A 26840-nucleotide genomic window follows, 5' to 3' on the forward strand; every position below is an offset into this window, starting at 1 on the left:
GTGAGTGAGGAGGACATAAAAAACCTGCAAAGGGACATAGACAGGCTAAGTAAGTGGGCAGAGATTTGGCAGATGGAATACAATACTGGAAAGTGTGAGGTTATGCACTTTGGCAGGAAAAATCATAGAGCAAGCTATTATCTTAATGGCAAGAAACTGGAAAGTACTGTAGTACAAAGGGATCTGGGGGTCCTGGTGCACGAAACTCAAAAAGTTAGTATGCAGGTGCAGCAAGTGATCAAGGAGGCCAATGGAATGTTGGCTTTTATTGCTAGGGGGTTGGAATATAAAAACAGGGAGGTATTGCTGCAGTTGTACAAGGTATTGGTGAGGCCGCACCTGGAATACTGCATACAGTTTTGGTGTCCATACTTAAGAAAAGACATACTTGCTCTCGAGTCAGTACAAAGAAGGTTCACTCGGTTAATCCCGGGGATGAGGGGGTGGTCATATGAGGAGAGGTTGAGTAGATTGGGACTCTACTCATTGGAGTTCAGAAGAATGAGAGGCGATCTTATTGAAACATAAGATTGTGAAGGGGCTTGATCGGGTGGATGCGGTGAGGATGTTCCCAATGATGGGTGAAACTAGAACTAGGGGGCATAATCTTAAAATAAGGGGCTGCTCATTCAAAACTGAGATGAGGAGAAACTTCTTCACTCAGAGGGTGGTAGGTTTGTGGAATTTGCTGCCCCAGAAAGCTGTGGAAGCTACATCATTAAATAAATTTAAAACAGAAATAGATAGTTTCCTAGAAGTAAAGGGAATTAAGGGTTACGGGGAGCGGGCAGGAAATTGGACATGAGTCTGGGTTCGGAATGGTCATGGCCCTGTGGGTAGTGGAGCGGGCCCAGGGGCCGTGTAGCCTTGTTCTGCTCCTACTGTGTTCTAATTCTGTTAGATTTCAGGAGATGGTTTTATTCCTGTTCCTGGCTGGGGTGGAGATCGCCTTTACAGAAGGTAAGTACTGTAGAAAATATAGGGACAGAGTGATCTCCTGGAAGAATTTCGATCGCCTAGATGGGTCGGAGAGGAATTTCCCAGATTTTTTTTCTCCCAAATTGGCCATTGGGTCTTTATCTGGTTTTTCGCCTCTCCCGGGAGATCACATGGGTTCGGGTGGATGCAGAGTGATAGAAGATTTGAGGTTAGGATCAGATCAGCCATGATCTTATTGAATGGTGGAGCAGGCTCGAGGGGCCGATTGGCCTACTCCTGCTCCTATTTCTTATGTTCTTAAAGTAACTCCACCATCATAGAGGTTCGGGATTGACGAGAATGATCCCAGGGATGAGGGGCTTCAGTTACATAGAAGGTAGGAGCAGGAGTAGGCCATTCGGCTCCTTGAGCCTGCTCCGCCATTCAATGAGATCATGGCTGATCATCCAAACTCAGTACCCTGTCCCTGCCTTCTCCCCATATCCCTTGAGCCTTAATATATCTAACTCCTTCTTGAATATATTTAATGAATTGGCCTCTACTGCCTTCTGTGGTAGAGAATTCCACAGGTTCGCCACTGTCTGGGTGAAGAAATTCCTCATCTCTGTCCTAAATGGCTTACCCCTTATCCTTAGACTGTGACCCCTGGTTCTGGACTCCCCCGCCATCGGGAACATCCTTCCTGCATCTAGTCTGTCCAGTCCTGTTAGAATTTTGTAAGTTTCGATAAGATCCCCTTTCATTCTTCTAAACTCCAGCAAGTACAAGCCCAATCGACTCAATCTCTCCTCATACGTCATTCCTGCCATCCCAGGTATCAGCCTGGTGAATCTTCGCTGCACTCCCTCCATGGCAAGAACATCCTTCCTCAGATAAGGCGACCAAAACTGTACACAATACTCCAGATGTGGTCTCACCAAGGCCCTGCACAACTGCAGCAAGACATCCTTGTTCCTGTACTCAAACCCTCTCGCTACGAAGGCCAACATACCATTTGCCTTCTTAACCGCCTGCTGCACCTGCATGCTTACTTTCAGCGACTGGTGCACAAGGACGCCCAGGTCTCGTTGCACTTCACCTTCTCCCAATCTATTGCCATTCAGATAATAATCTGCCTTCCTGTTTTTGACACCAAAGTGGATAACCTCACATTTATCCACGTTATACTGCATCTGCCATGCTCCTGCCCCATCACCCAACCTGTCCAAATCATACTGGAGTTTCTCGGCATCCTCCTCACACCACACACACCCACCCAGCTTTGTGTCGTCTACCAACTTGGAGATATTACATCTAGTTCCCTCGTCCAGATTATTAATATATATTGTGAATAGCTGGGGTCCAAGGACCGATCCCTGCGGTACCCCACTAGTCACTGCCTGCCACTCGGAAAAAGACCCGTTTATTCCAACTCTTTGCTTTCTGTCTGCCAACCAGTTCTCTATCCAAGTCAATACCATGCCCCCAATCCCATGTGCCTTAATTTTACACGCTAATCTCTTATGCGGGACCTTATCGAAAGCCTTTTGAAAATCCAAATACACCACATCCACTGGTTCTCCCTTATCTATTTTACCAGTTATATCCTCAAAAAATTCCAATAGATTAGTCAAGCATGATTTACCTTTTGTAAATCCATGTTGACTTTGTCCGATCCGGTCACTTTTTTCCAAGTGCTCTGTTATTACATCCTTCATAATGGGCTCTAGCATTTTCCCCACTACCGATGTCAGGCTTACCGGTCTGTAATTCCCCGTTTTCTCTCTACTACCCTTTTTGAACAGTGGGGTAACATTAGCTACACGCCAATCCATGGGTACTGTTCCAGAGTCTATCGAATTTTGGAAGATGACCAGCAATGCATCTACTATTTCTAGTTACGTTGATAGACTGGAGAAGCTGGGGTTGTTCTCCTTGGAGCAGAGAAGATTGAGAGATTTGATAGAGGTGTTCAAAATCATGAGGGGTCTGGACAGAGTAGATAGAGAGAAACTGTTCCTATTGGCGGAAGGGTCGAGAACCAGAGGACACAGATTTAAGTTGATTGGCTGAAGAACCAAAGGCGACACGAGGAAAAAAACATTTATGCAGCGAGTGATTATGATCTGGAATGCACTGACTGACAGGGTGGTGGAGGCAGATTCAATCGCGGCTTTTAAAAGGGAATTGGATCAGTACCTGAATTTTTTTTTAAATTGCAGAGCCACGGGGAAAGGGCGGGGGAGTGGGACTAGCTGAAGTGCTCTTGCAAAGAGTCAGCACGGGCTCGACGGGCCAAATGACCTCCTCCTGTGCTGTAACCATTCTATGATCACAACACTGCCCTTCACTTTTCCCCACTGCCACAACCCTCATCTACACCTTTGTCACCTCCAATTCCCTCCTTCCCAGTCTCCCAAGATCCACCCTACATGAATTCCCAACTCTTGCAAAACTCCGCCGCCTGGAACCTGTTCCCCTCACCGACCTTTACCAGCTCCTGGTCTCTCAAAATGCTCATCCCAGATTCCCCCCGCCCTCCGCCCACCACCACACTTGTCCCCACCTCTCCGTGTATCTGCAACCTCCTCCGGCCTTGTATGCCAGTGCACTCCATAATCTTGACTCTGGCCTCCTGTCTCTGATGAATAAGTCATTAAGCCATTTTGATCCCGAATTTGACTCCCCTTAAACCATCCCACCTTATTTCCTCTACCCAACCTTTCACAAAGCTTCATTGAAGCTTACCCTAAGAAACTGAATGGATTAGAAGAGTAATGTTATCTCAGGATACAGGTGAACAAATCATTAAAAGCAGCATCGCAGGGCAGCAAAGCAATTAAAATCCTAACAGCACTGGGATTTATTTCTTGGGGGTATAGAATTCAAAAGTAGTGAAGTAACGTTAAACTTGTATAAGACCTTGGTCAGCAGTACTGGTCTCCATAAAAAGAGCATAGAAGCACTGGAGAAAGTGCAAAAAAGAGGTTTCCTCTGCCATGGTAACTGCACTAAGTGTAGAATCAGCTAGGATAAGCTTTAAAAAGGCAGCAAAACTTCGACAGCCTTCCGGACTCAACATCGAGTTCAACCATTTCAGATCATAACCGCTGCTCCCGTTGTTTCGGACAGCCAGTGCTGGTTCTTCTGTTGCTGTTTACACCTCCTCTTGACCCATCTTTTGTTTCTTTACTTGTCCCATTACCACCCTCTTTTGCCTCGCACCATCATCCCTTTTGTCTTTTAATCTCTCCTGCCTGCCAATTTATCACAGACCTTCCCTTTTGTTCTTTCCTCACCACCCCTCTTTCCCCACCTCTGCATTTGCTTAAAACCTGTTACATCGCTAACCTTTTCCAGTTCCGATGAAAGGTCATCGACCTGAACCGTTAACTCTGTTTCTCTCTCCACAGATGCTGCCCGACTTGCTGAGTATTTCCAGCATTTTCTGTTTTTAATCTAAACTTCTGTCCCTGGTTGGTGTTGAATCGGCTGAATGAGTAGGAGGTCAACTGACCTCCGTGTCTTTGGAATAGAAAAGGAAGGGGGAAGTAAAGCAGCCAAAATTCCCACTGGTGACCATTACTTGCGTATGGAAACGGCGTGGGGATCAGACCCAGCTCCAATGCCTACCCTCCACCCCCCAAGCCTACTGACCATCAAAGGTTCCATGACATGGGTGAGCTATCAGGGGATGGTCATCTTGTGGAACATTACCCCAACTATCGTCAGCACCTTCCGCAGAGAGAGGGGTGATTGTGTGGGGGTTGGGGGGGAACATGCTGATTTACATCACCCCCATAGTTTTTAATCTTAATAAAAAATCAGAAGCTTCTCAGAAGATTTACAGGGAGAAACGAGAGCGAGTTACAATATCTGAATCCTTAAAAAGGGAATCTGATTTACATATAGCAAGTGAGATCACATCATGAAACTTGTCAATCCAGCAGAGCGAGAGAAAGGGGCCAGCACAGGAGGGTGGGCACAGGCCAGACCGACTCTCGTACACCAGGGGATATCGATATTAGATAGCCAGCCTATATTAAACCGAAATCCATTGCGGAAGAATGAGTGTCGACAGAAATAACAATGAGGGAGCACAACCCTATAAAATAAATCGGCACACCGCAAGGATCAAGGCTGGGATCGAACTAGCAACTCTTACAGAAAGGCAAAAGTTGGCCAACGAGAATTAAGACTGCAGGGCCATCCCATTAAAAATGAGCCCTTTGCACCCCATCTAAATCACAGATTAATCTCCTGGACACTGCTGCAAGCAAAAACCCAGGAGGAAAACAAATCAAGTCTTTTCATTTTCTTTGAACACTTTTGTTGATTAATTATAAAAATATTTGAAACATATGAACACAGAGGGACAGGTAAAGACCCTTTGGTCCATCGAGCCTGTCCCACACGATTGTGTATCACAATATATACTCTGCACAACCACCCAAAACCATGGGATCTCCTCAGAGAGGCAAGAAAAGGTAAAAACCCAGGCCAGTTTAGGGAGAAAAAAAAATCTGGGAAATTCCTCTCCGACCCATCTTGGCAATTAAAACTAGTCCAGGAGAGCACTCTGGCCCCGATTACCACAACTACCATCAGCGCCTTCCACCGAGAGAAGGTTATTGTTTGTCGGGGGGGGGGAAAGAGAGGAGTTAATGCAGATTTACATCCCCTTGTTTTCAATCCTAAAAAAAAAAATAATCAGAACCTTCTCAGTAGAGAGGCTGTTTGACCAGACGGGGCGGTTGGAGGCGGCAAGTCTCCAGGGATATGCCCAGAGTTGGCAACCTTACCGCACTGCCCAAAATGGCACCAACAGCTTGCACGTGCTCTGCACCCAGTTTTCTACCCACACCGAGCAAGGAAATCATTGCAGATTCTACAGGTAAAAAATGGTTACCTCCGAGGCTCCTCCCCAGGACCTCACGGCCTCTTCCAACTCCGTCACGTGGCCAACCTTCATGGTCTCGCTCCCCATTGAGTTCTTCCTCTCCTGGGCCTGGGCCTCTGCCAAGCACGAGTGGGCGACAGGTTGGACTCTGTGCAACGCCTGGGACAGGAACTGAAAGTGGACCTGCAGGACAGTCAGGAAACATCGGCCTAGCACCTGAGGAACAGGATACACAACACAAGACATCAGTCGAGAGCTGCCAGAGCACGGGCAAAGTTCAAAGTTAATTCAAACAGCTGACAAACGTAGCAGGAGTGCTGGGCAAACCTGCTGGACCGGTTTAACGTCTCATCTGTAAGACGGCACCTGACAGTGCAGCACTTCCTCAGTACTGCACTGGAAGTGTCGACCTGGATGTTGTGCACAAGTCTCTGGAGTGGGGGCTTGAACCCACGACCTTGTGACTCAGAGGTGAAAGTGCTGCCCACTGAGCCAAGTCAAGTATAGGATCATTTGAAAAATTATTATAATAGGAAGACTTGCATTTATATAGCGCCGTTCACGACCGCCGGACGTCCCAAAGTGCTTTACAGCCAATGAAGTATTTTTTGAAGTGTAGTCACTGTTGTAATGTAGGAATCGCTGCAGCCACTTTGCACACAGCAAGCTCCCACAAAACAGCAAAGTGATAATGACCAGATAATCAGTTTTTTAGTTATTTTGATTGAGGGATAAATATTGGTCAGGACACTGGATAACTTCCCTCGTCATCTTCGAAATAGTGCAATGGGATCATTTCCGTCCACCTGGGAGAGCAGAGCGCGCCTCGGGTCAACATCTCATCCGAAAGACAGCACCTCAGACAGTGCCGCACTCGAGCGTCAGCCTAGATTTTTGTGCTCAAGTCCCTGGAGTGGGACTTGAACCCACAACCTTCTGTCTCAGAGGCGAGAGTGCTACCCACTAAGCCACAGCTGACACTGAGTGGTGGTCGAAGGCAGCTGCTTTCCTCGAGAGTCTTTACTGCATCATACACCAAGCACGGAACAGTTATTCTCATTTTTCAAAAGTGTTTGCAAACTCCTGATATCACGAGCAGCTGCTTCCTAAGGGAAGTATCTGAGCATGAAGGAGGGGGGGGGGGGGGGGGGGGGAGATGTCTGAAGGGAGAACGCCACAGTTGGCATTTCAGCTCTCACCACTAGCCTTGCCCACTCCCACTACCAGATTGCACACTCTCAGTAGCAGCTTTGATGTGAGAATTAGGCAGTTTGTCCTCGGAGAAATGGAACAGACAGCAGTTAGTAGTTGTTTTTGTGAAATGTCTGGCCTTTTAAAAAAAAATGGTTATAAAAACATGACAGAATAAATGGATTTGTCAGAAGCAGTATATTTGCAATTATCCAAATTCCAATCACTCCAACTCCTTACGGCCATGACCAAATTAGAACATAACACACATCTGGGCAATATTCAAACACAATGCAAACTGGACGATGATACAAAATATGGTTTTATAAAAGCTTACGAGGCTCCCTAAAAAAAAGCAAACAAAAGACCATTCAACCCATCAAGCATGCTTCTTCTTGAGGTTACGTTCAAATTCCAACCCTGGTGCCGGCTGTGGCTCAGTGGTTAGCGCTCGCGCCCCCGAGTCAGAAAGTTGTGGGTTCAAGTCCCACTCCGAGCACAAAAGCCAGGCCGACACTCCCAGTGTAGTACTGAGGGAGTGCTGTGCTGCGGATGAGACATTAATCCGAGGCCCTGTCTGCCCCCTAGTTTTGAACTCACCCATAAGTGGAAACAACATCTCTACGTCGACACTGTCAAACCTCTTCATACCCCTCAGTCTTCTGTTTTCTGGAGAAAAGAGCCCCAGCCTATCCAGTCTTTTCTGATAGATGGACCCTCTCAGTTCAGTTGTCATCCTAGTTGCACAGGACACAGCCTAAACTAGCCTTGTGTGTTCACTATAATTAAACCCTGTAGCATCCGTCAGAGATAAAAATGGCCCAAGCCATCATGCCCATCACCATGGCTATTAGTTTAGCTCACTTGGCAGCACAAGCACCTGCAAGTTAGAAGTTTGCGGGTTCAAGCCTGTGATCCAGGGGTTCAGCAGGTAATCTGGTCCAACTCTCCAGTGCAGCACTTGTTGCAGTGTTCTTGGGATCTAATGTTAAACCATTGGGCTCCAAGTGCCTATCCTGGTGTTTGTGATGGGTGTTGAAGATCCTACTGCACTATTCCAAGAGCAGGGAGTTCTCTTCCAGTGTCCTGGACAACAATCCTCCCACCAAAAATAAATGAACTGGCCGCTCATGGGGCTGTGTGATGCTCAAAATGGCTGTGGCATTTTACCAGAATAAAAGGTTACCGCATTTCAAAAGCAATTCATTGTACATGAATGGCTTTCAGCTGTTGGAGAGACGTGATAAGGCACTATATAAATGCAAGCCTGTCTGTCTGTATCAAATGGTACAAAAATGACAGCTGATTCAAACAGTCTTACTACTCTGGTCAGATCGCTGCAGTCACTGCCAAAGGGTCAAGACAGCTCGTCAGCACACACGGAGAGCATTAAAAGTAAGATTACCTCATCATATGGCAAGTCAATCAGTCAACACTTGCCACAAAGTCACTCTAGTTCAAAAGGAGTAATTGATTGTCTGAAGTGCTTTGAGACAGGCATGTGAACATTAATGCAACAAGGTGCATTTAATGACTATCCTGCCAGCGTACCTGGAACAGAATTCCAGAAATAAGGATCACACATTCAGCAACTCCTCGTGATTGGAGATGCAGAGTGTGCTCCAATTGTCTCACCTGCCGTAATCACTGAACCTCGACAACTACACCGGCCCAAAAGCCATCTGTAATTCACCTCCTGACGGACACCCAGGAGACTGATCATGCACAGGCCCATATGACTCTTCCCTTTTCAGAAAGCACACGTGACAAACGCATCAGTTAAATTTAAACATGGAAATCCCAGCTCAGTGAAACCCTGGATTCGTGAGACGCTTTTAAACTGGTGATCTGAACAAAACAAGCACCGACAGAGTCTCCAGCAGTCCACCAGTGTCGATCAACCAACAGCCCCATTCTCAAGTTCGATAAGTACCTTGGGCCCTTGTGGATGGGTGATGTTATTTAGCAGGGCATGAACCATGTGCAGTATTTGCAGAGGGGGAGATAATTACAGCCAGCATTCACAATTCCTCGGCCTCTTACTGTTCCAATGAAGCTCAGCGGAAGCTCGGGGAACAGCACCTCATCTTTCGATTAGGCACTTTACAGCCTTCCGGACTCAACATAGAGTACAACAATTTCAGATGAGAACCTCGGCCCACATTTCTTTGGACAGCAGCTGTTGCGGAGTCGGCTATTCCCAATTACACCTCCTCTAGACCCATCTTTTGTTTCTTTACTTGCCCCATTACCATCTCCTTTTGCCTCGCACCATCATCTCTTTTAAACTTTCTTGCCTTCCAGCCCATCACAGACCTTCCCTTCTGTTCTTTCCTCCCCCTTGCCCGGCCTCTGCACTTGCTTAAAATCTGTTACATCTCTAACTTTTTCCAGTTCTGATGAAAGGTCATCGATCTGAAACGTTAACTCTGTTTCTCTCTCCACAGATGCAGCTTGACCTGCTGAGTGTTTCCAGCATTTTCTGTTTTTAATCTCAATTCAAATTGGGCTGCAATATACACCAGGGGTCAAACAGCGACCAATCCCAGTCCTAGGCTATAAATCCCTCCACGACATCACCCCCCCACCAATCTCCTCCAGTCCGACAGCCCCTCCTGCAACCTTTGGGTTTCTGACATTGGCCATTTGTTGATCCCACAGGCACAGGAGGAGGCCATTCAGCCCCTCGAGCCCGTTCACCATTCAATGAGATCAGGGCTGATCTCTATCTCCACTCCATCTACCCGTCTTGGTTCTGTAACCCTTAACGCCCTTACCCAACAAAAATCGATCAATCTCAGTTTTGACACTTTCAATTGACCCCCAGCCTCAACAGCTTTTTTTTTTGGGGGGGTGGGGGGGAAAGAGTTCAAGATTTCCACCAACCTGTGCGTGAAGAACGGCTTCCTGACATCACCCCTGCACGGCCTGGCTCTAGTTTTAAGGTTCTGCCCCCTTGTTCTGGACCCCCCCCCCCCCCCCGCCACCAGAGGAAATAGTTTCTCTCTCTCTACCATATCAACTCCTGTAATCATCTTAAACACCTCAATTAGATCACCCCACCCCCTCTCTTCGCCCCAACATTGATAGCACAGCCTTCAGCTCACTCTATGGAACTCCCTTCCTAAACCCCGCCGCCTCACAAAACTTTGCTCTCCCCACCAAAAATCTTACCAAAGTCCATCTTTTCAAGCAAGCAGTCACTTCAAATCTCTCTCCCGCCTTGACTCAGCATCTGTTTCTGTTATCCATTTTTTCCTTCCTTCTCTATGAAGTGCCTTGGGACGTTTGCTACAGCGACAGCAGCAACGACTTGCATTTATAATAGCTTTTTAACAAAGTAAAACGTTCTACGGTGCTTCACAGAAGCATAATCCAACAAAATTTGATACCGAGCAAAATGGGGGAGATATTCGGAAGGATGACTAAAGTCTTGGTTTTAAGGAGTGCCTTGAAGGAGATGGGCGGGGGGGGGGGGGGGGGATTCCTGAGCATAGGACCGAGACAGCTGAAGACATGGATGCCAATAGTGGGGTGTAGGGAGCGAGGGATGCAGAGATCTCGGAGGGTTGAAGGGCTGGAGGAGGTTATAGAAATAGGGAGCGCCAACCCATGTAGGAATTTAAACAGGAGGATAAGAATATTAAATTGAGGCCTTGGAGTGGGAGCCAAGGTAGGTCAGTGAGCACAGGGGTGACGGGTAAACGGGATTTAATGCGGGATAGAATACGGGCAACAGAATTTTGGATGAGCTGAAGTTTTTGGATGGTACAGAATGGGAGGCCAGCAAGGAGTGCATTGGAATAGCCACGTTCGGATGTGATAAAGACATGGGTGAGGGTTTCAGCAGAGAATGGGCTGAGGCGGGACGGTAAACGAGCAATGTTAGAGGTGGGAGCAGACGGTCTCGGTAAAATTTAAAACAGAAATAGACAGTTTCCTAGAAGTAAAGGGAATTAAGGGTTACGGGGAGCGGGCAGGAATTTGGACATGAGTCTAGGTTCGGATCGGTCATGGCCCTGTGGATAGCGGAGCGGGCCCAGGGGCCGTGTAGCCTGATCCTGCTCCTATTTCGTGTGTCTAATTCTGTTAGATTCAGAAGATGGTTCTGTGATAGTGGATTGGCGGTTAGGATCAGATCAGCCATGATCTTATTGAATGGCGGAGCAGGCTCGAGGGGCCGATTGGCTTATGTTCTTATGACAGGGAGCCGGAAGCTCAGCTCAAATAGGGCACCAAGGTTGCAAACAATCTGGTTCAACCGGAGGCAGCGGCTGGGGAGGGAGATGGAGCCGGTGGCAAAGATGCGGAGTTTGTGGTGGGGGATGAAGGCAACGGCTTTGGTCTTCCCAGTGTTCAGGTGGAGGAAACTGCAGCTCATCCAGGACTGGATGTCTACATTAAAGGCGCTACATAAATGCAAATTATTGTTGATTTCAGAGCCCGTCCCACTTCAAACATGGAGTATGACAAGAGTCTGGGATCCTGAAGGGTATTTATGTCGACTGTTGCCGAGGACCTAAGCTCTGGAATTCCCTGCCTAAACCTCTCCGCCTCTCTCTCTCCTCCTGTAAGACGCTCCTTAAAACCTCCCTCTCTGACCAAGCTTTTGGTCACCTGCCCTAATTTCTCCTTATGTGGCTCAGTGTCAAATTTTTTTGTCTTATAATACTCCCGTGAAGCGTCTTGGGACGTTTTAATACGTTAAAGGCGCTATATAAATACAAGCTGTTGTTGACTGTTTTACCAGCATCCCACCCTGAACCAGAACACAGCGCAACTCATCAGATTATTCAATTTTTCAATTCAATTCAAATCGCTTTATTGGCATGACAAAGTACATCTTATGTTGCCAAAGCATCGAAAAACATTTATGGTTGAACACATAAACGCAGATCTAACCATACAGTGTATAAACAGATATATCCCTGAGTGTATAAATATACATTCATATAATTTGTATATACTCTATTCTTAGATTTACTGGTTGTCCCTCTGTTTATGGCAAGCTGTAACATAGTTTGCCGCTAAAGTTACACAATTTCTCTCTTCCCCTAATAGGTATGGGAGTTTTTGGTCGTCATTCAAATTTTTGAATTCAGGGCATATTTTTGTGAATTTTGGGTAGAAATTCCCCCTTATGCCCTGATTTTATTCTTGTGTCGCCAGTGCCCTGTTAGAGGGCCAACAGGAAAGAGCTGTCCACACCTCCGACGCCCATCCCATCTTAGCTGACTCCTGGAGTTTGCATTTTTTATATTGCTAGGGTCCGAGCAGTAACTGGAGCATCGTATACCCTCTAACAATGGCACACTCTCGATGTGAAATACCTGGAGAATCAGACTGCAATAACTTGTAACCCTGTGAACTACCTTCTAATCAAAGCAGAAGATCTGCAACGGTATGGTGACAATCATCAGATCACAATGTGCAGTCTATCCCACCATTGTTTCTCTCTCCCCCAATCCACAAGACCCCTACAGCTATCTTAAACAAACAACGGCTTTATTCCCAGGGAAAATCAGTCAGTCACTCCAGCTCACAAGGCCACAATCATTGATTAAAGTCTTTTTAAAAAGTATTAATTTTCCAAAAAGAAAATTCGTTGCATCAAGGCTTTGTGTTACTTGGGTTTTCCCACCAGACAGCCTTGACCGTCTGGGATAGAGAGTCAGGCTTCCTGCCAAACTTACTGTGATCAGCTGACAGGAACTGTGCTTAGAGGGTGGGGTGCGAGGGGGGAAGAGACAGAGAGAATACAGAGAAAAAGAAAAGTGCGAGGGCAGCGTGGCGCGCGAGCCAGACACACACATTAATTTGTCTCACTGTGTTACAGCACTCGGGTCTAGGAAAGAGGGTGGAATAAAATAAACAGCCAGAGGTCCTGCTCCCAATCGCTGTCCAGTGACCCTCATTCAGCTGCGATGTTATCCATGACCACAGAGCCTGCTAGCAACACACCACCCAAGCTCAAATAAAGAACGGCCACTTGGGCAAGGAAGCAGAGGACTCCAACACATGTGGAACTACACCTCAGAATCATACAGCACGGATGGAGGCCATTCGGCCCATCATACCTGTGCTGCTCTTTGAAAGAGCTTTTCCAATTAGTCCCACTCCTCTGTTCTTTCTCCAGTCAACAACAACGGCAACTTGTATTTATATAGCACCTGTAACGTAGCAAAACGTCCCACGGCGCTGCTCAGGAGCGCTATAAGACAAAAATTTGACACCGAGCCACATAAGAAGAAATTAGAGAAGATGACCAAAAGCTTGGTCAAAGAGGTAGGTTTTAAGGAGCGTCTTAAAGGAGGAGAGAGGCGCAGCGACGCAGAGGGGTTTAGGGAGGGAATTCCAGAGCTTGGGGCCCAGGCAACAGAAGGCACGGCCATCAAAGGTTGAGCGATTATAATCAGGGAATCTCAAGAGGGCAGAATTAGAGGAGCGCTGATATCTCGGGGGGTTGTGGGGCTGAAGGAGATTACAGAGATAGGGAGGGGCGAGGCCATGGAGGGATTTGAAAACAAGGATGAGAATTTTTGAAATCAAGGCTTTGCTTAACCGGGAGCCAATGTAGGTCAGCGAGTACAGGGGAGATGGGCGAACGGGACTTGGTGCGAGTTAAGACACGGGCAGCCGAGTTTTAGATCATCTCAAGTTTACGCAGGGTGGAATATGGGAGGCCAGCCAGGAGTGCGTTGGAATAGTTAAGTCTAGAGATAACAAAGGCATGGATTAGGGTTTCAGCAGCAGATGAGCTGAGGCTGGGCGGAGACGGGCGATGTTACGGAGGTGGAAATAGGCGGTCTTAGTTATGCTGCGGATGTGTGGTCGGAAGCTCAGTTCAGGGTCAAATATGACACCAAGGTTGCAAACAGTGTGGTTCAACCTCAGACAGATGCTAGGGAGAGAGATGAGTTGGTGGCTCGGGAACGGAGTTTGTGGTGGGGACCGAAGACAATGGCTTCAGTCTTCCCAATAGTCCGGCAATTTTTCCACCTTCAAGTAACTAGCCAATTCCCTTTTGAAAGTTACTATTGAATCTGCTTCCAGCCTGCTTTCAGGCAGCGCATTCCAGATCACAACAACTCGCTGTGTAGTTTTTTTCCCTCATGTCGCCTCTGGTTCTTTTGCCAATCACCTTAAATCTGTGTCCTCTGGTTACCGACCCTTCTGCCATTGGAAACAGTTTCTCCTTATTTAATCTATCAAAACTCTTCATAATTTTGAACACCTCTATTAAATCTCCCCTTAACCTTCGCTGCTCAAAGGAGAACAACCCCAGTTTCATCCCTGGTACCATTCTAGTGAATCTCCTCTGCACCCTCTCCAAGGCCTTGCCATCCTTCCTAAAGTGTCATGCCAGAATTGAACACAATACTCCAGCTGAGGCCTAATCAGTGTGTTATAAAGGTTAAGCATAACTTCCTTGCTTCTGTACTCTATTGCTCTATTAATAATAAAGCCAAGGAAACCATACACTTTTTTAACAGCCTCCTCAACTTGTCCTGCCACCTTCACAGATTTGTGTTCATTCACCCCCAGGTCTCGCTGTTCCTGCACCCCCTTTAATATTGTACCATTTAGTTCATATTGCCTCTCCTCATTCTTCCTACCAAAATGAACCACTTCACTCAGTAAGAATGATCCCCGTTAGGAAGAAAAGGAGAAAAAAAGAAGAGAAATGAGGAGATTCAAGAGTATTGCTCTCCCTCCCTTCTGCAACAAAAAAAGTACTTGACTCGTTCACAAACCCCCACCCAGTGACCAAGTTAAAAGAATTCAAACCAAACACCAGTTAATACGTCCAGAGTCAAGACCCCCAACTGTGACAAGAGCCGGTGTTTAAGCACAGTACTGAGCCAGACAGACAATGTAGGAGTTCTGAACCAGACGGCAAGCAACTCGATTTTGCATTTAGAACATCCGTTGAATAAATCAGGTCAGCGGTTCTCAGGCGCCTGCTCCACCGGCAGCTGGCTCAACACAGACTGACTCAATTTAGAAGCAGAGTCTTGGGTGCGAATGTGAGCTAGTATTTCTGTAAACATTCGCAGGATGCCAATACACAATAGTCCTCGGACTGTAAAGATCTACAGCCCTGTACAACTAGGTTTCATGTCAAACTGGCTGTCTCGCTTCGGGTTAGAAAATTTCACTGTGCAATTAACTTGGGGAGGGGGTGGGAAGCAATGTGCCAGCTTGCCCGTTAGCTGACTGCTTCTTTCATCTTCATTCATCGAAACATAGACTTTGGTTTATACTGAAAGTTGTTTTATTGCCATGCAATCCATTTCCTTGCATTCTCATCCTTGTTTTCAAATCCCTCCATGGCTTCGCCCCTACCTATCTCTGTAACCTCCTCCAGCCATAGAACTCAGATATCTGCCCTCCTCCAATTCTGGTCCCTTGCGCATCTCTGATTTTAAGATGCTCCTTAAAACCTACCTCTTTGACTAAGCTTTTGGTCATCTGCCCTAATATCTCATGTGGCCCGGTGTCGAATTTTGTTTGAGAACGCTCCTGTGAAGTGCCTTGGGACGTTTTACTACATTAAAGGCGCTATATAAATGCAAACTATTGTTGCTGAAACACTACAAGTGGCAAGGAACATGCAGCATTTTTTTTGAACTACATACTATGTTTTGCTATCACAGGAGGAAGTGGAAAATAAGTCACGAGTAAATGTCCTGCTGGCACAGGTTCCTTCAGCCACAGAGCAGCTGGAAGTCAGCAGTGTCAACATTCCACACGGAAACACCAGTCCCAGCACACTGCTGACTGTCACACTGTCTTAGCACTTGGGGTGGACTCTATGGTGTACTCAAGGGAGAGGCAGCTCTTCTATCGAGTCCAAGAAAGGTAGAGCACAATGTGCGTCAGTCTACACAGCAATCCCTGTGCACGGATGGTGGCCTTGACAGTCACTCAACAACAACCTGCATTTATATAGCATCTTTAACGCAGCAAAACATCCCCAGGGGTTTCACAGGAGCGATTATCAGACAAGAAATTTGACACCACTTAAGGAGATAGTAGGACAGGCAACCAAAAGCTTGGTCAAAGTGGTAGGTTTTAAGGAGCGACTTAAAGGAAGAAAGAGAGGTAGAGAGGCGGAGAGGTTTAGGGAGCCCTACAACCCATCAGCAAGTGAATCACTTTGAAACATTCTTAGTAACTTGACCAGATGCTCCTTAAATCTATCGGCAGATGCAGCTCTAATCTGGTTATCAATTGTGGCCGACACTACCAACAGCTGAAAAACCACACTAACAGCCACAGTCATTTCCCCTCCCCGTATATCAAAGTCAGGGATAAATCATGCACAGATTAAAGAGAACAGTGATACTAGCCTGCCCTAAAGTCAGAATGCCAATTTTTATTTTGGCCAGTCAGGAATGGGGGAAGATGATCATAAGGACACAAACTAGCATGAACTGAACTGGACAATTACAGAGCAGTACAGAGGGGAGGAGGTGTGAAAATACACACAGACCATCGCACCCTCCAGTCGTCGTCTTCTTCTTAGGCAGTCCCTCGGAACCGAGGATGACTTGCTTCCACATTAAAAATGAGTTCACAGGTGACTGATGAGTCCAATGCGGGACCTACAGTCTCTGTCACAGGTGGGGCAGACGGTGGTTGAAGGGGCGGGTGGGTGGAGTGCTTGGGTTGACGTGCACTCCTTGCACTGCCTGCGCTTGGCTTCCGCTTGCTCCCGGCGAAGAGACTCGAGATGTTCGGCGCCTTCCCAGATGCTTCTCCTCCACTTTGTGCGGTCTTGGGCCAGGGATTCCCAGGTGTCGGTGGGGATGTTACACTTCTTCAAGGAGGCTTTGAAGGTGTCCTTGAAGCGTTTCCTCTGCCCACCTGGGGCTCTCTTGTCGTGTCTGAACTCCAAGTAGAGCGCTTGTTTTGGGAGTCTCGTATCAGGCATGCGGACAACGTGACCCATCCATCGGAGCTGATCAAGCATGGTCAAAGCTTCGATGCTGGCCTGAGCAAGAACACTGACGTTGGTGCGCCTATTCCAGTCAGCAATGTGGTGAGGAGATCAAAACGACTGACCATCATGCCCACTGCTAAATCCTGTAATGCTACTGACCTCAGCCAAATACAATGATACTGCCATGGTACGGGTAGCCTTGCGGCAGGAAAGGACATAAGAACACAAGTAGTAGGAGCAGGAGTAGGCCATACGGTCCCGCTCCACCATTCAATAGGATCATGGCTGATCCGAACTTAGACTCACGTCCACTTCCCTGCCCGCTCCCCGTAACCCCTTATTCCCTTATCAGCTAGGAAACTGTCTATCTCCGTTTTAAATTTATTTAATGTCGCAGCTTCCATAGCTCTCTGAGGTAGCAAATTCCATAGATTTACTACCCTCTGAGTGAAGAAGTTTCTCCTCATCTCAGTTTTGAAAGGGCAGCCCCTTATTCTAAGATTATGCCCCCTAGTTCTAGTCTCACCCATCAGTGGAAACATCCTCCCCGCATCCACCCGATCAAGCCCCCTCACAATCTTACATGTTTCGATAAGATTGCCTCTCATTCTTCTGAATTCCAATGAGTAGAGGCCCAACCTACTCAACCTTTACTCATACGTCAACCCCCTCATCTCCGGAATCAACCGAGTGAACCTTCTCTGAACTGCCTCGAGAGCAAGTATATCTTTTCTTAAATATGGAAACCAAAACTGTACGCAGTATTCCAGGTGTGGCCTCACCAGTACCCTGTATAACTGCAGCAAGACTTCCCTGCTTTTATACTCCATACCCCTTGCAATAAAAGCCAAGATTCCATTGGCCTTCCTGATCACCTGCTGTACCTACATACTAACCTTCTGTGTTTCATGCACCAGGACCCCCCGACCCCTTTGAGTGAAGATTCGATAGGACGTCGATCACCCCCTCCAAGCTGAGGAAAGATGGATAGTGCACCATCGAGAAGAAAATGAGACTGAGGAGGTAAATTAATATGGCTAGATATTTACTGAGTTATCAGAACAAATTGAAAAATAGAAAAGATAATGTGATAGCTCAGTTGATTAAAGCAGTGAATAACAGCAATCTAGAGTATGCAAGTTCCAGGTTTGATTCCTGATCTGTGCTGAGTTAACTGATTTCAGACAGGACCGTTCGAGGGGCACTTAGTCTCAACACCCCCGGGGCTTTGGGGGGGGGGGGGGGGGGGGGTAAGTGAGGTGTGACAAGAGGAGGCATTAAAAGGACTGTGCGCGCGCATTGGATGAGGACAGGACCAGGTCTGGCTCTGATGTCCGCAGTTAAACAGTCAGCTTGCCACCGCATAGGTTCAGCCGTGAAGAATGGTGCTTGCGTGAAGTATCAGAGACCAAACAATGAGAAGTGTTCCATTATCCAACAGTATTCCTACCTAGGAACCCACTTTACCTTCCTCCGAAACCCTATCCCACACCTCAACACCTTGAGCTCTCTAACTCTCCCAGCTGACCTCCCCATCCAATCACAGGTTACAACTCATTCAGAACGCCACAGCCGGCACCCTCAGCCACTTGAAGTCCCATCTCTGTCATCCTCTCCAATTCCCGCTAGCTTCCCGTGCCCCAGCAAGATTACTTCAACAATCTCATCCTCGAGTCTTAATCTCACCCTACTAATTACTGAACTATCCTCCCAGCCATCAAAATGATGGAAGAATTCAATGGTGGTGCCATCAAGCTCAATCTACTCACCAATAACCTGCACGGTGGTGCTTAATTTGGCTCTGGCAGCATCGGAGTGTAAATGGCCTCAACATAAAGTCTGGCACCAAGGAGCCCTGGCAAAACTCCGATCAATGTGGATCAAGGGGAAAACTTCCCGCTGGCTGGAGTTGGACCTGACATACAGTAAGATGGCTGTGGTTGTCGGAGGCCAATCATCGCAGCCCTCGGACATCGCATCAGGGGTTCTTCAGGGCGGTACCCATGGCACAACTATCTTCAGCTGCTTCAATGATCGCTCCTCCATCATAAGATCAGGAGTTGGGCCGTTCGACGATTCCACACTATTCAGCTATATTCACAACTCCATTAATGAAGCAGTCCATACTAGCCTACAGCAAGACCTGGAAAATATTCGTGCCAACTAAGTGGCAGGCAATGACCCTCTGTAGCAAGGGTCAAACACCTCCCCCATACCTTCATAGAAACATAGAAGATAGGAGCAGGAGTAGGCCATTCAGCCCTTCGAGCCTGCTCCGCCATTCAATGTGATCATGGCTGATCATCCAAATTCAGTACCCTGTCCCTGCCTTTTCCCCATATCCCTTGATCCCTTTAGCCTCAAGAAATATATCCAACTCTTTCTTGAATATATTTAATGAATTAGCCTCCACGGCCCAAATGACCAGAGCGACTCAGCAACATCTTTGGGGTCACCAAAAGCTTAACTGGACTAGACAAATCAGCACTCTGGCTACAAAAGCAAGGCAGAGCCTGGCACTCTGCATTAGGTGGTTCACCTCGCGACCCATCAAAGCCTCTCCACCACCAAGGGTCAAGGTGAGTATTATGAAGGAACACTCACCTGGATAGGTGCAGCTGCATTAACAAGCTCAACACCATCCAAGACAAAGTACTGTAGTCCACTTTATTGGCATCGCTGCCACCGAAGCCCCTATCCACCGATACCATGCTCTGGTTGCAGTATGTACTATCCACAAGATGTACTGGAGCTGCTCAGTGCCACCCAGCTCCTCAATCCCTACCAGAGGACAAACAGCATCACCTCCAAGTAGCTCTTCAAGTCACACACTATCCTGACTTGGACGTATATTGCCGTTCCTTCATTGTTGCTAGGTAACAATCCCGAAATTCCCTACCCAACACCATTGTGGGAGCACCATCACCACAGAGTGCAGCGGTTCAAGCAGCAGGCCCACCACCACCTTCGCTCAGGGCAATTAGATATGGGCAATAAATGTTGCTTGCCGACATCGCCCACAACTTAATAAAATAAAAGTCCATCCATGCCCCTACCGCCCCCCCGGCCCCATTGCTATTCCTCTAGCCAAACGGCCATACATATAGCCGCCACTCCTCAAACACCAAGCTCTTTCTTGCTCCTCTCCTCTACCGCTGGTAGCTGCCTGTTCAGCCGCTATGTTCCAGTTTTCTGGAACTCCTCTCCTCATTCCGTCCTCCTTGCCACCTTCCTCCTGGCTTTCAAACCAAAAATCATTCTTGAACCACTCCGTTTGACCATCCCTTCAGCTCCCGACCCTAAACCCATTTCCCCTCCTCTTGACATCCACTGCCGTTTCCACTTTTATTGTAAAGCACTTTGAGAAGTGGACGTGAGGAGTGCTAAAAGCAATTTGTTATTGCAAAAACTGAGCATCATCCACGATTCAGTGACCAAAAGTAAACACCAGCAGCTGCCAAGGTAACTCAAACAGCTCCCACGTTCCACCCTCCATAAGGTCACCCATAGCTCTGCTGCCTGTGTCCTAATTCACATCAAGTTGCTTCACCCCTGCACTCGCTGACCTACATTGGCTCCCAGTCCGGCATCATCGCGATTTTTAAATTCTCGCCCGTGTTTTCAAATCCCTCCGTGGCCTCGCCCCTCCCTATCTCTCTAATCTCCTCCAGCCCTACAACCCTCCGAGATCTCTGCACTCCTCTAATTCTGACCTCCTGAGCATCCCCGATTTTCATCGCTCCACCAATGGCGGCCGTGCGTTCTGCTGCCAAGGACCTAAGCTCTGAAATTCCCTCCCTAAACCTCTCCGCCTCTCTACTTCATTTAGGACGCTTACAACCTGCCAGTTTGTCCAAGTTTTTGGTCATCTGCCCCAAGATCTACTTATGTGGCTCGGTGTCAAATTTTGTTTTATGACGCTTCTGTGAAGAGCCTAGAGACGTTTTACTACCTTAAAGGTGCTATATAAATATATAAGTTGTTGTTGTTGCTGGAAGGCATACAAATGTATAATGGATGAACACCCTACAGCAAGATCCCCCATCTTCATCACCTACACACACCCCTACACCTACCCACTCTCCATACCCTTCATCACAGTGCAAATCCACAACTTACCACCCAGGCGATGGTGTCTGCGGAACACTTCAACAGCAGAGTGTTAATATCTAACGCTACAACAAATTAAAACCAGCACCTTGTTCTCAGGACACGCCACCTCGCCTCTCCAGCTCCGAACAATATCATATATATATATATTTCAGCAAGTTCGATAAAAGAAATGCTACAGAGAGGCCACTCAGAATAAAGTGCACAGCTGCAGGGCTTGCGAAGCGCAAAGTGCTGCAGTTTCCTAAAATGACTGTCTTTTGTGCCAACAAATGGATTCGACGTTGCAATTTAAATTTTTTAAATGTCCAACACTGAAGGCAATTGTCAATCAGGGGCAAGCTGCTGAACACTGACCAGGGATCTGAAGCGTGGAATGTTCAATTGTCCCCTTGCACTAGTGAGGCCTTGTTCTAGCAGCCCAGCTCCCTCACTTAGGTCACACACTGACTTAGTCATGAAACAGAGGTCGTCTTTCTTCCCTCGATTAGAATGTAACAAGACAAGCTCTGAACTGGGGATCTCATTTCCTCTCGAGCCCCAACTAGATTTCCACACACTGTATTTCTATTTGTGTGTGTGTGTGTGTGTGTGTTTTTTATTTTTTCCTTCTTTTGGGGATTTTTCCATTGTGTTAATCCTCCAAGGTCAGTACAGGAAGCTCGTTTAAACGGCACCGAAATATCCGGAATTCTCTATTAACCGGCAAAATTCTCACTCCGAAAACACCTCAATAACCGGCAATGTGTCCGAGTCCGAGTCCCCCGCGGTGGCCGAGTTAGTCAGTGGGGGTAGTTCTCCAAACTGCCACTACTTGGCTTCTTGGCGCTGTCGGAAGACCGAACACCTCAATAACAGGAATCTGACTCTCTGTTCGTTAAAAATAGCCTCGGTAGATAACCGTCTCTGTCATCCAGAATTTTTAATCAACCGGCAACACGCCGGTCCCGGATACCAGAGAGTTTCCTGTACAAATGATTTTGTACATGGGTCCTCTCCTCTTCCCCTTTTATACCCAACCCCCAAAAAGTGTAGTTCAGCTCCCAGTTTAGCCATGGTTTAAATGTGGACACCCTTTATACATTCTTGCCCATGTACATTTAAAAAAACAAAAAAAAAATGAATATTTGGCGTGAAAGCATGTTTGACCCTTTGGCCCGTGTAACTTGTCCCTCCAATATACTAGGTACAATTTGTACTATCAAGGATTACACCGTTTGCGGTGTAGCAAAAGTGGTAAATAAAGCTCGGTAGTACTTTAGTCTCAGAGAATGCAATGGGTTCAAGTCCCACTCCAGAGACTCGAGAGTATAATCCAGGCCGACGCTCCAGTGCGTCGCTGAGGGAGTGCTGCACTGTCAGAGGTGCCGTCTTTCGGAAGGGAAACCGAGGCCCCATCTGCCCTCTCAGATGTAAAGATCCCACGGCACTATTTGAACACCACCATGGGAATTCTCTGGTGTCCCAGTCAAGATTCTACCCTCAACCACCACCACCAATTGAACAGATTATCTGGTCATTTATCTCATTGCTGTTTGTGGGATCTTGCTGTGAGCAAATTGGCTGCCACATTTGTTTATATAGCACTGACTACACTTCAAAATTAACTCAACTGTGAAGCTTTGGGACGTCCCAAGGATATGAAAGGTTTCTGCTTAAATGATCTTTTTGAATGCATTAATGTCACTACACAGCAACAGTGCAAGTGCTCCCTCACTGACTCCAGTGAACCGATTTACATAGAATACAGAGCAGAGAACCTGGTCATTCAGCCCAACCAGTCCATGCCGGCATTTATGCTCCACTCGAACCTCCTCCCGTCCATCTTCATATAACTCCAACAGCAGAACCCTCGATTCCCTTCTCCCTCATATACTTCTCTAGCTTCCCCTTAAATGTATCTACACTATTCGCTTCAACCACTCCCTGTGGTAGCAAGTTCCACATTCTCACCACTCTGGATAAAGAAGTTTCTTCTGAATTCCCCATTGGATTTCTTGCTGACTATCTTATATTGACGGCCTCTAGTTTTGCTCTTCCCCACAAGTGGAAACATTCTCTCTGTATCCACTCGATCAAAACATTTCATTTTAAAGACCTCTATTAGGTCACCCCTCAGCCTTCTCTTTTCAAGAGAAAAGAGACCCAGCCTGTTCATCCATTCCGGATAGTTATAACCTCGCATTTCTAGTACCATTCTTGTAAATCTTTTTTGCACCCTCTCCAGTGCCTCTATATCCTTTTTATAATACGGCAACCAGAATTGCACATAGCATTTCAGGCTGGCCCGGAAACCAAATAATCTCTTTCTGATCGCGAAAGTTAAAGCAGCGAGACTCCGCGAGTTTAATCTAACGTCACAGCTTACATTATCCAATCCTGATCAGTTGCTTCCCATAGGAGACATTCCCGTATTCCCAGCAGGGCTCGATCTATCGAGTCCTTTTAACCTTCAATTAGTTTTATTTCCCATTGCCAATTTTCTTTCCCCCTGAAGGCGTCGACTCTTCGGTACCAGGTGCCCTCTGGTAATTGTGACCAAGTCCCCCGCCATCAACATCCTGAGGGGCGCCATTAACCAGAAAACCATAAATAGAGCATGTCAGAGGCTGGGTGTTCTGCAGCGAGCGATTCCCCTCCTGATTCCCCAAAGCCTTTCCACCACCTACAAGGCACAAGTCAGTAGTGTGATGGAATACTCTACACTTGCCTGGACGGATGCAGTTCCAACACTCAAGAAGCTCAACATTAGTCAGAACAAAAGTCTGCTTGATTGGTAGCCCATCCACTGACTTAAACATTCACTCCCTCCACCACCGGCGCACCGTGCCTGCAGTGTATACTATCTACAGGATGGACGGCAGCAACTCCCCAAGGCTTGTTTGACAGCATTTCCCAGGCCCGTGACCTCTGCCACCTAGAAGGAAAAGGGCAAAAGGTGCAGGGAAACACCATCACCGCCATTTTCTCCTCCAAGTCACACACCATCCTGGCTTGGAAATATATCACCGTTCTTTCGTCGTCACTGGATCAAAATCCTGGAACTCCCTCCCTAACAGTACTGTGGGAGTACCTTCACCACACGGACTGCAGCGGGTCAAGACGGCCGCCCATGGCCATCTTCTGAAGGGCATTTGGGGATGGGTAATTAATGTAGGCCTTGCCAGTGATGCCCACATTCCATGAATGAATAAAAACGCACTCAAGTGGCTATTCGAGAGAGAGCCTGGACAGTGAGTGTGAGCTGGCTATTTGACCACAGCGACAATTATAAGCTGGTCCTGATCCTCACCTTTCCCAACGTTCACAAATACCCATTTCTAGCAAAGATCACAAAAGTGGTCAGGAACTTTCAACTCCCCTAGCCCAGAGTGGCGAGACCAAGTGCAGCCGAGATCAGCTAATACCGACCAGAGATTTACCTGTTCCTTAAATGACATTAGTCCCTCAGTACTGCAATGCAGTATCTGCCTTGATTATGTGCTCAAACTCTGGATATAGGAGCTTGGACTCAGTAGTAAGGGTGTGACCAACCGAGCCATACGCTCAGCTCCAGGACCGTTGACAGCGGCAGGATGGATAACCTTCCAGCAAACCAGAGTTTATTTTCCTTTTCGGAAAAGCCGGGGCGAGGGCAGGAAGCAAAGGCCGAGGAACAATTGATGGAAGCTGCTTTTATCATATCCCAAACACACTTCCTGCAGATTCCTGCCCATTGTATGCTGAAGGAAGTAGAGAGTCCCACCTCAATACAGTTCACTATAAAAAGTTGGTGCCGTCATCGAGAATTTAACATACATCAGGCATGATAAGCTATTGTGGAGATTGCAGGTGGCTATAACTTGCTTATTGGTTTTCACAAAGCTTAGCATTGTACAAATTGTCTAAAACTCTGCTGCCAGTATCCTATTTCGCTTCCAAGTCCCATTCACCCATCACCCCAGTGTTCACTGAAATACATTGGCTCTCGGTCCAGCAACGCCTCGATTTAAAAATTCCCATCCGTGTTCAAATCTCTCCACAGCCTCGTCCCTCCCTATCTCTAATCTCCTCCAGCCCCACAATCCTCCGAGAACTGCTTTTCTTGATATATATTAATGACTTGGATGTACAGGGCATAATTTCAAAATCTGCAGATGAGACAAAACTGGAAGTATAGTGAACAGTGAGGAGGACAGGGATAGACTTCAAGAGGACACAGACAGGCTGGTGGAATGGGCGGACACATGGCAGATGAAATTTAACACAGAAAAGTGCAAAGTGATTCATTCTGATAGGAAGAACGAGGAGAGGCAACATAAACTAAAGGGTGTAATTCGAAAGGGGGTGCATGAACAGAGACACCTGGGGGTATATGTGCACAAATCGTTGAAGGTGGACGGGTAGGTTGAGAAAGCAGTTAAAAAAGCATACGGGATCCTGGGCTTCATAAACAGAGGCAGAGAGTCCAAAAGCAAGGTGGTTATGATGAACCTGTATAAAACACTGGTTCGGCCTCAACTGGAGTATTGTGCCCAATTCTGGGCACCACACTTTAGGAAGGATGTGAAGGCCTTAGAAAGGGTGCAGAAAAGATTTACAAGAATGGTTCCAGGAATGAGGGACTTCAGTTACATGGAGAGACTGGAGAAACTGGGGTTGTTCTCCTTAGAGCAGAGAAGGTTGAGAGATTTGATAGAGGTGTTCAAAATCATGAGGGGTCTAGACAGAGTAGATAGAGAGAAACTGTTCCCATTGGCGGAAGGGTCGAGAACCAGAGGACACAGATTTAAGATGATTGGCAGACGGACCAAAGGCGACATGAGGAAAAAAACATTTTATGCAGCGAGTGGTTAGGGTCTGGAATGCACTGCCTGACAGGGTGGTGGAGGCAGATTCAATCGTGGCTTTCAAAAGGGAATTGGATCAGTAACTGAAGAAAAACAATTGCAGGGCAACTGGGAAAGGGCGGCGGAGTGGGACTAGCTGAAGTGCTCTTGGAGAGAGCCGGCACGGGCCAACTTCTGTGTTGTAACCATTCTATGATTCTGCTCTCCTCCAATTCTGGCCTCTTGCGCATCCCCGATTTTCATCGCTCCACCACTGGGGGCCGTGTCTTCAGCTGCCTAGGCCCAAAGTTCTGGAATTCCTTCCCTAAACCTCTCCACCTCTCTAAGACACTCCTTAAGAAAGAAAGAAGAAAGACTTGCATTTATATAGCACCTTTCACAACCACCGGACGTCTTAAAACTTACCTCTTTGACAAGCCCTGTTCTAATCTCTCCTTCTTTGGCTCAGTATAGATTTTTGCCAGATTATGCTCCTGTAATGCTCCTTGGGTCGTTTTACTACGTTAAAAGGCGCTATATAAATATATAAGTTGTTGTTTCTGCTGCATTTGCCTACACAACAGCGACTGCACTTCAAAAGTAAATCAGTGAATAGGAAACATTTGGATGTCTGAAGGACACAAGAGGTTTGAACAAGTTTATGTTCTTGTGTTGTATATTAGTCACTCCGGTAAGCATTCCGAGCATCTTAAATTCAGGGGTGTACCGTACTGCCCGAGATTAGTGATACAAGAGTGCAACAATACTATCACCTTGTGATCTGAACCCTCGGACACATCGGTCCCCAAGTGCCTCTCCAACTCTTCAAAGGAGAACCGAGCAAACACCTGGTAAAGCGAAGGCAGACACAAATTTTTGAGGTGCTGTATTTCACAGCACGTGAACAAACAGTAACAGCTACAATCAGATTCACTTAGCTCAATCGGTAAGCCCCATTACGCTGGTG

At 47.0% G+C, this 26840-nt stretch overlaps 1 protein-coding gene across 5 annotated transcripts in view; it reads right to left on the reverse strand.

Moving 5' to 3' along the window:
* Positions 1–26840, reverse strand: part of garre1 (granule associated Rac and RHOG effector 1) — a 201966-nt gene that overhangs the window by 60504 nt on the left and 114622 nt on the right. For all 5 annotated transcript variants that reach the window (XR_015078871.1, XM_085991880.1, XM_085991881.1 and 2 more), the window contains one exon: positions 5828–6034. Coding sequence is in view for 4 of the 5 variants with exons in the window: in XM_085991880.1 (XP_085848006.1) it covers positions 5828–6034 (207 nt within the window). In the remaining variant the exon portion in view is untranslated. The remainder of the gene's footprint in view (positions 1–5827; positions 6035–26840) is intronic.

This window comes from Somniosus microcephalus, chromosome 6 (assembly GCF_052327205.1).
Source record: "Somniosus microcephalus isolate GS21.2 chromosome 6, FLI_Smic_1.0, whole genome shotgun sequence".
Classification (NCBI taxonomy): Eukaryota; Metazoa; Chordata; class Chondrichthyes; order Squaliformes; family Somniosidae; genus Somniosus; species Somniosus microcephalus.